The 12,095-nt window shown below is 45.6% G+C and overlaps 1 protein-coding gene across 1 annotated transcript; it reads left to right on the forward strand.

The window, feature by feature from the left end:
• Positions 1–1,023: 1,023 nt before the first annotated feature.
• On the forward strand, positions 1,024–1,603 carry LOC127349343 (non-specific lipid-transfer protein 2P-like). Its single transcript, XM_051375073.2, has one exon. The coding sequence runs from the start codon at positions 1,137–1,139 to the stop codon at positions 1,428–1,430; it is 294 nt and encodes a 97-aa protein (XP_051231033.1). The 5' UTR covers positions 1,024–1,136; the 3' UTR covers positions 1,431–1,603.
• The last annotated feature ends 10,492 nt before the right edge of the window (positions 1,604–12,095 follow it).

Below are 12,095 nucleotides of genomic sequence, written 5' to 3' on the forward strand. Positions count from 1 at the left end.
TCAAATCTAAAAAATGTTCAAATTTGAAAAATGTTCAACATAAAAATTGTTCAGATTTAAATTATTTTTGATTAAAAATGTTCAAAATTAGAAAATGTTCAAATTCAAAAAAGTTCAAATCTGAAAAAGTCCAAATTCGAAAATGTTCGAAATCGAAAAAGTTCAGAATTTACTTTTTTAAAGAAAACCGCTGGCAAAATAAAAAAACCTGAGGAAAAAAACCAAACAAAACCGAAAAAAATAGAGGAAGGAATGGAACAGGATTACGGGAACTGTGGTTAGATGAGCAGATGTACTCGAACCGTTCCTGGGCCTGGCCCATATACGAGGGAGGTATGCGGAGCGCTAGATAGGTATCGCTATAAGCGATGAATAGGATTCGCCCTTAGCGTCGGAGAGCCAATGCCCCTCGTTAAGCAAACAGTTACAAGGCCTAGTAGTAAGCCCATTCTGGACCTGCAAGCCGGGCCGGCTTGCGGTGCTGTCGGATGCGCCGCTGCTGGGTATGCCCATTCCGTGGTCCATCTTCAGAGACGGTGACAAGGCGGTTGTCCGAGCTTGCCCGCCCTTCAACTTCAAGTCGCCAGAAACAACGGACAGAAAGCATCACACGGTAGTGATGCAAGAGACGAGCGCGTTTGGATCATTCCCTTGAATACCGTCGTCTTCTTTTGGCTACCGTCCAGCGAGCCAGCGGGCAACCAGCACCGGCGACCTACCCAGCTTGACCTCTACCTACCAGATTTCAATGGCCACCAACCGCTCGCTCGATCGGTCCGAGCTCTGCTGACCGTGATAATAATGGCCATCGACGAGTTAGTGCAACTTACTACTAGTACTCTGCATTAATGCTGGAGTAACTCTGCAAGTTGAGAAGAAAAAGACTCAGCTCTAACCTCGTACACTCCGCCGGCTATGGCTCCTGCATTAATCACCCACCAGCTGCGTCGGCGGCCGCATGTAGTACGTGTCGCCCCATGGAGGAGGGTGAGCTGGGAGCACGGCCGGCTATAAATACCCCAGGAGTTCCGAGCCACTCCTCCACACCACCGGCGCAGCACACATCTCCATCACACACACCAGACAATACCTGACAGCTAGTGAGAGCGAGAGTGAAGACCAGCCCAGCGACGGCCATGGCGATGAAGAAGAACCCGAGCGTGGCTGTGGTGGCTCTGATGCTGGCGCTGGTGGTGCTCGCCGCTGCGCCGGGCGGGGCGCGCGCGGCGTGCGACGCGTCGCAGCTGGCGGTGTGCGTGTCGGCGATCATGAGCGGGGCGCCGCCGACGCCGGAGTGCTGCGCGAACCTGACGGCGCAGCAGGGGTGTTTCTGCCAGTACGCCAGTGACCCCGCCTACGGCAGCTACATCAAGAGCCCCAACGCCCGCAAGACCCTCGAGTCCTGCCACCTCGCCGTCCCAACCTGCTAGGCAGCTCGATCAGCCTCTCCTGTACTCGATAGCCTAGCTGAGTGAGTGAGTGCGTGCATACTCGCGTGTGGCATGTATGTATGCTCCTATTTTGACCTGGTTGTATGCTCCTATTATTGCCTATTGGAATAAAGTGATGATTGTCTCTGCCGTCGGGCAGCTCGCGCGCGTCTGCCTGCTCTGGACGGTTAATTTCTGTTCAATCTTCGTCTCTGATGGAATTCTCCTGGGTTGCTTGGCACTACTGCACTAGCACCGCACGTCGATAGATCGATTGAGTTCCCTTCTCGTTTTCTCTGAAAAACTCTTATCTGGATCGACAGGCATCTCAGTACGATACGAGGTAGCACCACAATCATCTGTACTAATAAATTTGCAGGGTGGTTTTACAAAAAGCACCTCAAGAATTCAGAAAACAACCCGCAGTACCTCCGCATATGGTCCTCCTCGCCCTGATTTGGTGCCGGCGTAGAATCAGCCTCCGGCGGCTCCCACACAGCTCCGCCCACGCACGCGGGCCGGCCGATGCTCTATGTGCTCGTGGCTTCCCCAGGCACCGCATGTTTCTCCTCGCCCGATCTGGCGTCGGCGCAGAAGCAGCCTCCGGCGGCGCTCCCACATAGCTCCGCCCACGGATGCGAACCGGTGGATGCCATTGGTGTACCGACGGCCGCCTTCCCCTCTAGCCAACCTCCGTTCTCTGCTAGACGCTCGCGGGGAAGCAATCAGGTGAATGGATTCCGACGGCCGCCCGCGTACACTATCTAGCTTTTGTGAGACCAAGCAGGAGGATGGATAGAGAGATAACTAGCTGATATGTTTGCTTTCATTTTTTAAAGCAAACTCGTGTTTGCAAATTGCTGGGTCATGACGCCTTCAGTGTAACTGACCAGAGCTAGATAATTTTTTTATTGCAATTCTATGTTCTTAGGACGGACTACCAGTTCTGCATCTCCAATAACCAAATTACTAATTCTGGTAATGTTGGCTTATACAGTCATAGATCATAGAAGGGTAGAATCACCACCTACACGACTTTGAAAGGATCTGATCCATTTTCTTAACAACTAGCCTTCCAACCTGTAATACAATGCTTGTAATGATGCCTCTACAATGCCTATTACAGCGAGAGGTGGAGCTAAGAACAGAATCACCACATGCACAAGTCGAGGACACTAGGTTGAAGCTTTCAGGTGCAGATATATACTTTAACTGACTGCCAGACTGGCGTACAGTAGAAAAATTCATTCATGTCAACTTGGCAATATATTCCTAAATTATATGTCACATTATTACATCCTACATGCATTCGGATTAGTTCAAACATGCGTGTAGGAGATGGTGGGATGTAATATGGAAAATTATTGTATGTTTTATTCATTGATTACATATTGATACATTAGTGTCAGTTAAGTTCTATAAGAAAATCTTTATACACAGTTGGATGATCAACTATTGAACGGTACTTTTACTAATTTTGGTTGGGATGATCATAACATTGATGTGGTTTTGTTTTGGCCTGCTCATGCATAATCAAGATTTCTAGATCCTTCTGTTCTTGCTAAATGTTCGTTGGGACATGAGTCAAATTTTCATCTACAAAAATACATCACTTGCTTGCATGTGTTTGCTGCGACTAAATCAGCCAAGCCTTGATTTAAACAAGGAGATGCTGTATTATCATTTTTATTGAAATCAATTTAAGTGAAAATTTATAATTTCTGATATATTTCTATACACGTCAATTATATTATGTTTATATGTGAGAGCAAAGAAATTAATGGCCCCGTAGCAAGGCACGGGCACTCTGCTAGTATATGTATCCCACCTTTGTACAGCCAAACGAGGGGCTATTCCTCGCCTATATAACAAGCAATCGCTCTGCTCGAAAGAGGTATCGTTCCATCAAAAATTTAGAATGGTACCAAACCCCTCCCTTCCTCCCATATAGCCGTCGCTGGTGCTCTCGCACCGCCGATCGCCAGGCCACGACATCCTGATCTCAAGGTCGCTACAACTAGAATGTACGTAGATCTCTCCCTCGCCTACCAATTCCCAAGCTTTGTATGATATAAAAACCCCACCCAAAACCCTCACCTTTTTCTCCCAGGAACCAGCCGCCTCTCAGCCAAAATCAAAGCTAGATCGCCTACAACCCTGACCCCTATCTCCCCGATAACCCCTACGGCAGCATCATCAACAACCTCTGTTGCGGCCACAATCGGTGCACCGCCGGCCACGAATCTCACCCGAGAGAATTTTCTATATTGGCGGGCTCAGATGCTGCCTACACTCTGTGGTGCAAGTGTCATGGGTCTCCTCGAGGGATCCAATCCGGCTCCGCCCAAGTTCCTGGACGCTGAAGATGAGGAGATGAAGACCATAGTCCCCAACTCGCCATATGACACATGGATCATGCGGGATCAACAGGTTGCCAGCTTCCTGGTGAATTCCCTCTCCGAGGATGTTCTCCCTCATGTCTTCGGGCTCGCATATGTTGTTGGTGTCTGGCATGCTCTCAACGAGCTATACTCATCTCAGTCCAAGTCGAGGGTGTCCACTATTTGTGGTTCTCTCACCAACACGAAGAAACTCCGACATGACAACGCAACAACACATCTCCAAAATGAAAGGTACACCTATGAAGTTGTTGCTGACGGGAAACTCGTGGATGATGATAAACTCAAGGAATATATTCTGAATGGCCCGTGTCGTTACCTATTCGACGGTACCTCAGAGGAGGGATTCTCACGAGTGGGAGAAGAAGTAGGGGCCATCAGGCGGAGAGTCCTCGGGACGATGGTACGCGATTTACCCAGTTTCAGAACACCTGCACGATGGCAGGGCCTACTGCTACTTGTCTGGAATTATCTGGGTGCTTTCGCGTTGTTACAATGAGTTGTGGTTGCACCTCTAGGGCTCCCGGGATCCGGCTTATAAAGGAGCCAAGATCTAGGGTTTACACGGAGAGTCCTAGCCGGAATACAAGATGCCTAACTACGAAATATTACATTATCGTGTACGTCAAGGATCCACCTTTCCTTATACGCCGTAATAGATCCGGATACTTCATGGGCCGTCACGGATCCGACTACCTGCATAGGTCGGTTGAGATCTGGCTCCTGCTCCTGGGCTGGACTTCATCCATCTTCTATCAACAGCAACTGGGTCGCCCGATGGGCCATATGCAACCATCACCATCTGTGGGCCACCCGGGCTTGCCGGATCTAGACCCCATCGTTGATATACCCATAAAGTATACCCACAACAGTAGCCGCCGATGTTCTTCAAGATTCGTAATTCTTTCGCCTATCTCTATCCGGATCCGAAGAGAATCTCGAAGAGATTCCAAAACTTCATCGGTTCCGACTTCATTCAACCGGGAATCATTCGTTTTCTCGTAACGGTAACTTAGCAGATTTTTCGCCCACGTTGCACATAACTTCCCCTTTTCCCGCGCTGACTTTTTGGATCTGCAGATTGATACGTCTCCGACGTATCGATAATTTCTTATGTTCCATGCCACATTATTGATGTTATCTACATGTTTTATGCACACTTTATGTCATATTCGTGCATTTTCTGGAACTAACCTATTAACAAGATGCCGAAGTGCCGATTCTTTGTTTTCTGCTGTTTTTGGTTTCAAATCCTAGTAAGGAAATATTCTCGGAATTGGACGAAATCAACGCCCGGGGGCCTATTTTCTCACGAAGCTTCCAGAAGTCCGAAGGAGAGACGAAGAGGGGCCACGGAGGGGCCACACTATAGGGCGGCGCGGCCCCCCCTTGGCCGCGCGGCCCTGTGGTGTGGGGCCCCCGTGCCGCCTCTTGACCTGCCCTTTCGCCTATAAAAAGTCTCCGTGACGAAAACCCCAGTACCGAGAACCACGATACGGAAAACCTTCCAGAGACGCCGCCGCCGATCCCATCTTGGGGGATCCAGGAGATCGCCTCCGGCACCCTGCCGGAGAGGGGAATCATCTCCCGGAGGACTCTACGCCGCCATGGTCGCCTCCGGTGTGATGTGTGAGTAGTCTACCCCTGGACTATGGGTCCATAGCAGTAGCTAGATGGTTGTCTTCTCCCCATTGTGCTATCATTGTCGGATCTTGTGAGCTGCCTAACATGATCAAGATCATCTATCTGTAATTCTATATGTTGCGTTTGTTGGGATCCGATGAATAGAGAATACTTGTTATGTTGATTATCAAAGTTATGCTATGTGTTGTTTATGATCTTGCATGCTCTCCGTTACTAGTAGATGCTCTGGCCAAGTAGATGCTTGTAACTCCAAGAGGGAGTACTTATGCTCGATAGTGGGTTCATGCCTCGCATTAACACCTGGGACGATGTGAGAAAGTTCTAAGGTTGTGTTGTGCTGTTGCCACTAGGGATAAAACATTAGTGCTATGTTCAAGGATGTAGTCACTAGTTACATTACGCACCATACTTAATGCAATTGTCTGTTGCTTTGCAACTTAATACTGGAGGGGGTTCGGATGATAACCTGAAGGTGGACTTTTTAGGCATAGATGCAGTTGGATGGCGGTCTATGTACTTTGTCGTAATGCCCAATTAAATCTCACTATACTCATCATGATATGTATGTGCATGGTCATGCTCTCTTTATTTGTCAATTGCCCAACTGTAATTTGTTCACCCAACATGCTGTTCGTCTTATGGGAGAGACACCTCTAGTGAACTGTGGACCCCGGTCCAATTCTCTTTACTGAAATACAATCTACTGCAATACCGTTCTACTGTTTTCTGCAAACAATCATCTTCCACACAATACGGTTAATCCTTTGTTACAGCAAGCCGGTGAGATTGACAACCTCAACTTTGTTTCGTTGGGGCAAAGTACTTTGGTTGTGTTGTGCAGGTTCCACGTTGGCGCCGGAATCTCTGGTGTTGCGCCGCACTACATCCCGCCGCCATCAACCTTCAACGTGCTTCTTGGCTCCTCCTGGTTCGATAAACCTTGGTTTCTTTCTGAGGGAAAACTTGCTGCTGTGCGCATCATACCTTCCTCTTGGGGTTGCCCAACGAACGTGTGAAATACACGCCATCAAGCATATTTTCTAAGGCGCTCGTTGCCGGGAGATCAAGACACGCTGCAAGGGGAGTCTCCACTTCTCAATCTCTTTACTTTGTTTTTGTCTTGCTTAGTTTTATTTACTACTTTGTTTGCTGCACTAAATCAAAATACAAAAAAATTAGTTGCTAGTTTTACTTTATTTGCTATCTTGTTTGCTATATCAAAAACACAAAAAAATTAGTTACTTGCATTTACTTTACTTATTTCATCATGTTTCCTCCTAAGTTTGTTCTTAAAGATGTACCGGTAGGCCGAGGATCTATCCTTGGGAAAGACAATATAGAAGATTTTTTCACTCATATTAGTACGGTCGAAGATTTTGAAGATAGACACTTGGTAGAACTTGCTCCCACTTATGAAATTGCTGTCGCTTCTTTAGTACACGCGTTAGAAGCTAGATTTGTTAACCTTAATCCTGTGATTCAACATATGTTTCTTACACTCAGTGATATGGAAGAAGGAGAAAAGAAAGATTTTGTATTAGAAACCCTTCTTAAAGAATTTGGGGGAATAGCGAGAGAAGCTAGAAAAGTTTTCACTAAATATAATATGCTAGGCTCTTATACCAACTTTGCTAGTACCCTTGAGAAGATAGAAAAGGATAGACAAAAGTACACTAATGAAATTAATTATGAGGGGGATATTAAAACATCAATACCTTGCAAGCTCTTGGGAATGTGTGAGGCACTAGAAAAGAATTTTGATTGGATTGTTCCTGAAGATTTGTTTGATGAGAGTAGCAAGCCCAAGACTAATGAAAAGGGAGCCTCTGAAACTCACATAGAAAAGATAGTATGCATAGTTGAGAAAACTCCACACCCCGCTGAGAATACACCACCCTCCGATAATACTTGATACACACTTTCTGCGCCTAGCTGAAAGGCGTTAAAGAAAAGCGCTTATGGGAGACAACCCATGTTTTTACCTACAGTACTTTGTTTTTATTTTGTGTCTTGGAAGTTCTTTACTACTGTAGCAACCTCTCCTTATCTTAGTTTTGTGTTTTGTTGTGCCAAGTTAAGCCGTTGATAGAAAAGTAAGTACTAGATTTGGATTACTGCACAGTTCCAGATTTCTTTGCTGTCACGAATCTGGGTCCACCTCCCTGTAGGTAACTCAGAAAATTAAGCCAATTTACGTGCATGATTCTCAGATATGTACGCAACTTTCATTCAATTTGAGCATTTTCATTTGAGCAAGTCTGGTACCATTTTAAAATTCGTCAATACGAACTGTTCTGTTTTGACAGATTCTGCCTTTTATTTCGCATTGCCTCTTTTGCTAAGTTGGATGAATTTCTTTGATCCACTAATGTCCAGTAGCATTATGCAATGTCCAGAAGTGTTAAGAATGATTGTGTCACCTCTGAATATGTCAATTTATAATGTGCACTAACCCTCTAATGAGTTGTTTCGAGTTTGGTGTGGAGGAAGTTTTCAAGGATCAAGAGAGGAGTATGATGCAACATGATCAAGGAGAGTGAAAGCTCTAAGCTTGGGGATGCACCCGGTGGTTCACCCCTGCATATATCAAGAAGACTCAAGCGTCTAAGCTTGGGGATGCCCAAGGCATCCCCTTCTTCATCGACAACATTATCAGGTTCCTCCCCTGAAACTATATTTTTATTCCATCACATCTTATGTGCTTTTTCTTGGAGCGTCGGTTTGTTTTTGTTTTTTGTTTTGTTTGAATAAAATGGATCCTAGCATTCACTTTATGGGAGAGAGACACGCTCCGCTGTAGCATATGGACAAATATGTCCTTGGTTTCTACTCATAATATTCATGGCAAAGTTTCTTCTTCGTTAAATTGTTATATGGTTGGAATTGGAAAATGATACATGTAGTAATTGCTATAAATGTCTTGGGTAATGTGATACTTGGCAATTGTTGTGCTCATGATTAAGCTCTTGCATCATATGCTTTGCACCCATTAATGAAGAAATACATAGAGCATGCTAAAATTTGGTTTGCATATTTGGTTTCTCTAAGGTCTAGATAATTTCTAGTATTGAGTTTGAACAACAAGGAAGACGGTGTAGAGTCTTATAATGTTTTCAATATGTCTTTTATGAGAGTTTTGCTGCACCAGTTCATCCTTGTGTTTGTTTCAAATAAGCCTTGCTAGCCTAAACCTTGTATCGAGAGGGAATACTTCTCATGCATCCAAAATACTTGAGACAACCACTATGCCATTTGTGTCCACCATACCTACCTATACTACATGGTATTTTCCGCCATTCCAAAGTAAATTGCTTGAGTGCTACCTTTAAACAATTCAAAATTTATCACCTCTGATTTGTGTCAATGTTTTATAGCTCATGAGGAAGTATGTGGTGTTTATCTTTCAATCTTGTTGGGCAACTTTCACCAATGGACTAGTGGCTTCATCCGCTTATCCAATAATTTTGCAAAAAGAGCTGGCAATGGGATTCCCAGTCCCAAATTAATTAACAAAAAAAGGCACTCCTTCATGGTATGAGATTGTTGGCAGGCACCCGAGGATTCGGTTAGCCATGGTTTGTGAAAGAAAGGTTGGAAGGAGTGCCACCCAAAATAAAATAAAATGGGAGCCGCTCTTTGAAGGTTTGTCGGCAAGGGGTTAGAGTACCCGCTACCATTCGTTGACAACAACATACACCTCTCAAAACTTTATTTTTATGCTCTCTTTATGTTTTCAAAATCAAAGCTCTAGCACAAATATAGCAATCGATGCTTTTCCTCTATGGAGGACCATTCTTTTACTTTCAATGTTGAGTCAGTTCACCTATTTCTCTCCACCTCAAGAAGCAAACACTTGTGTGAACTATGCATTGATTCCTACATACTTGCTTATTGCACTTATTATATTACTCTATGTTGACAATATCCATGAGATATACATGTTACAAGTTGAAAGCAACCGCTGAAACTTAATCTTCTTTTGTGTTGCTTCAATACCTTTACTTTGAATTATTGCTTTATGAGTTAACTCTTATGCAAGACTTATTGATGCTTGTCTTGAAGTGCTATTCATGAAAAGTCTTTGCTATATGATTCACTTGTTTACTCATGTCATATACATTGTTTTGATCGCTGCATTCACTACATATGCTTTACAAATAGTATGATCAAGATTATGATGGCATGTCACTCGAGAAATTATCGTGTTATCGTTTTACCGCTCGGGACGAGCAGAACTAAGCTTGGGGATGCTGATACGTCTCCGACGTATCGATAATTTCTTATGTTCCATGCCACATTATTGATGTTATCTACATGTTTTATGCACACTTTATGTCATATTCGTGCATTTTACGGAACTAACCTATTAACAAGATGCCGAAGTGCCGATTCTTTGTTTCTGCTGTTTTTGGTTTCAGAAATCCTAGTAAGGAAATATTCTCGAATTGGACGAAATCAAAGCCCAGGGCCTATTTTCTCACGAAGCTTCCGTAAGTCCGAAGGAGAGACGAAGAGGGGCCACGGAGGGGCCACACTATAGGCGGCGCGGCCCCGCCCCTTGGCGCGCGGCCCCGTGGTGTGGGGCCCCGTGCCGCCTCTTGACCTGCCCTTTCGCCTATAAAAAGTCTCCGTGACGAAAACCCCAGTACCGAGAACCACGATACGGAAAACCTTCCAGAGACGCCGCCGCCGCCGATCCCATCTCGGGGGATCCAGGAGATCGCCTCCGGCACCCTGCCGGAGAGGGGAATCATCTCCCGGAGGACTCTACGCCGCCATGGTCGCCTCCGGTGTGATGTGTGAGTAGTCTACCCCTGGACTATGGGTCCATAGCAGTAGCTAGATGGTTGTCTTCTCCCCATTGTGCTATCATTGTCGGATCTTGTGAGCTGCCTAACATGATCAAGATCATCTATCTGTAATTCTATATGTTGCGTTTGTTGGGATCCGATGAATAGAGAATACTTGTTATGTTGATTATCAAAGTTATGCTATGTGTTGTTTATGATCTTGCATGCTCTCCGTTACTAGTAGATGCTCTGGCCAAGTAGATGCTTGTAACTCCAAGAGGGAGTACTTATGCTCGATAGTGGGTTCATGCCTGCATTAACACCTGGGACAAGTGTGAGAAAGTTCTAAGGTTGTGTTGTGCTGTTGCCACTAGGGATAAAACATTAGTGCTATGTTCAAGGATGTAGTCACTAGTTACATTACGCACCATACTTAATGCAATTGTCTCTGTTGCTTTGCAACTTAATACCGGAGGGGTTCGGATGATAACTTTGAAGGTGGACTTTTTAGGCATAGATGCAGTTGGATGGCGGTCTATGTACTTTGTCGTAATGCCCAATTAAATCTCACTATACTCATCATGATATGTATGTGCATGGTCATGCTCTCTTTATTTGTCAATTGCCCAACTGTAATTTGTTCACCCAACATGTTGTTCGTCTTATGGGAGAGACACCTCTAGTGAACTGTGGACCCCGGTCCAATTCTCTTTACTGAAATACAATCTACTGCAATACTGTTCTACTGTTTTCTGCAAACAATCATCTTCCACACAATACGGTTAATCCTTTGTTACAGCAAGCCGGTGAGATTGACAACCTCACTGTTTCGTTGGGGCAAAGTACTTTGGTTGTGTTGTGCAGGTTCCACGTTGGCGCCGGAATCTCTGGTGTTGCGCCGCACTACATCCCGCCGCCATCAACCTTCAACGTGCTTCTTGGCTCCTCCTGGTTCGATAAACCTTGGTTTCTTTCTGAGGGAAAACTTGCTGCTGTGCGCATCATACCTTCCTCTTGGGGTTGCCCAACGAACGTGTGAAATACACGCCATCACAGATCTCTAACCGGAAATTTTGGAGGCGTGCAGTTAGGTCACCACTACGTCCATTTCACCGTTTTTGACCTAAGACACGTGGTGATCATCCAACGGTGCGACCGTTCCATTCTCACCTAAGGATTCGACTCACGAATCTCCACGCGAGGCCTATAAATACCCCATTCGCACGGTCACTTTCATTCTTTCACCGCATCTCACCACTTCATCTTCTTCCTCGCGCCAGCGCCGCCCAACAGATCTCACTCTGGCGAACTTCCTCCCGGAAAGCTTCAAGCGCCGCTGCTCCAAGGCCTTCCTCGACCCGAGCTGCCCGCGTTTGATCGGGAATTCATCTCTGTCACCGATTTGTCGTCTCGTCGGAGGCCTGCACGTCAAGTCTGCGACCTTCTTCCTCACGGCGTGATACGTCTCAAATGTATCTATAATTTCTTATGTTCCATGCTACTTTATTGATGATACTCACATGTTTTATACACATTATATGTCATTATTATGCATTTTCCGGCACTAACCTATTGACGAGATGCCGAAGAGCCACTTGCTGTTTTCTGCTGTTTTTGGTTTCAGAAATCCTACAAAGGAAATATTCTCGGAATTGGACGAAATCAACGCACAGGGTCTTATTTTTCCACGAAGCTTCCAGAAGACCGAGGGAGATACGAAGTGGGGCCACGAGGCGACGCCACACTAGGGCGGCCCTGGCGTGTGGGTCCCTCATGACGCCCCCGACTCTGCCCTTCCGCCTACTTAAAGCCTTCGTCGCGAAAACCCCAGG

This window comes from Lolium perenne, chromosome 4, assembly GCF_019359855.2.
Source record: "Lolium perenne isolate Kyuss_39 chromosome 4, Kyuss_2.0, whole genome shotgun sequence".
Taxonomy (NCBI): domain Eukaryota; kingdom Viridiplantae; phylum Streptophyta; class Magnoliopsida; order Poales; family Poaceae; genus Lolium; species Lolium perenne.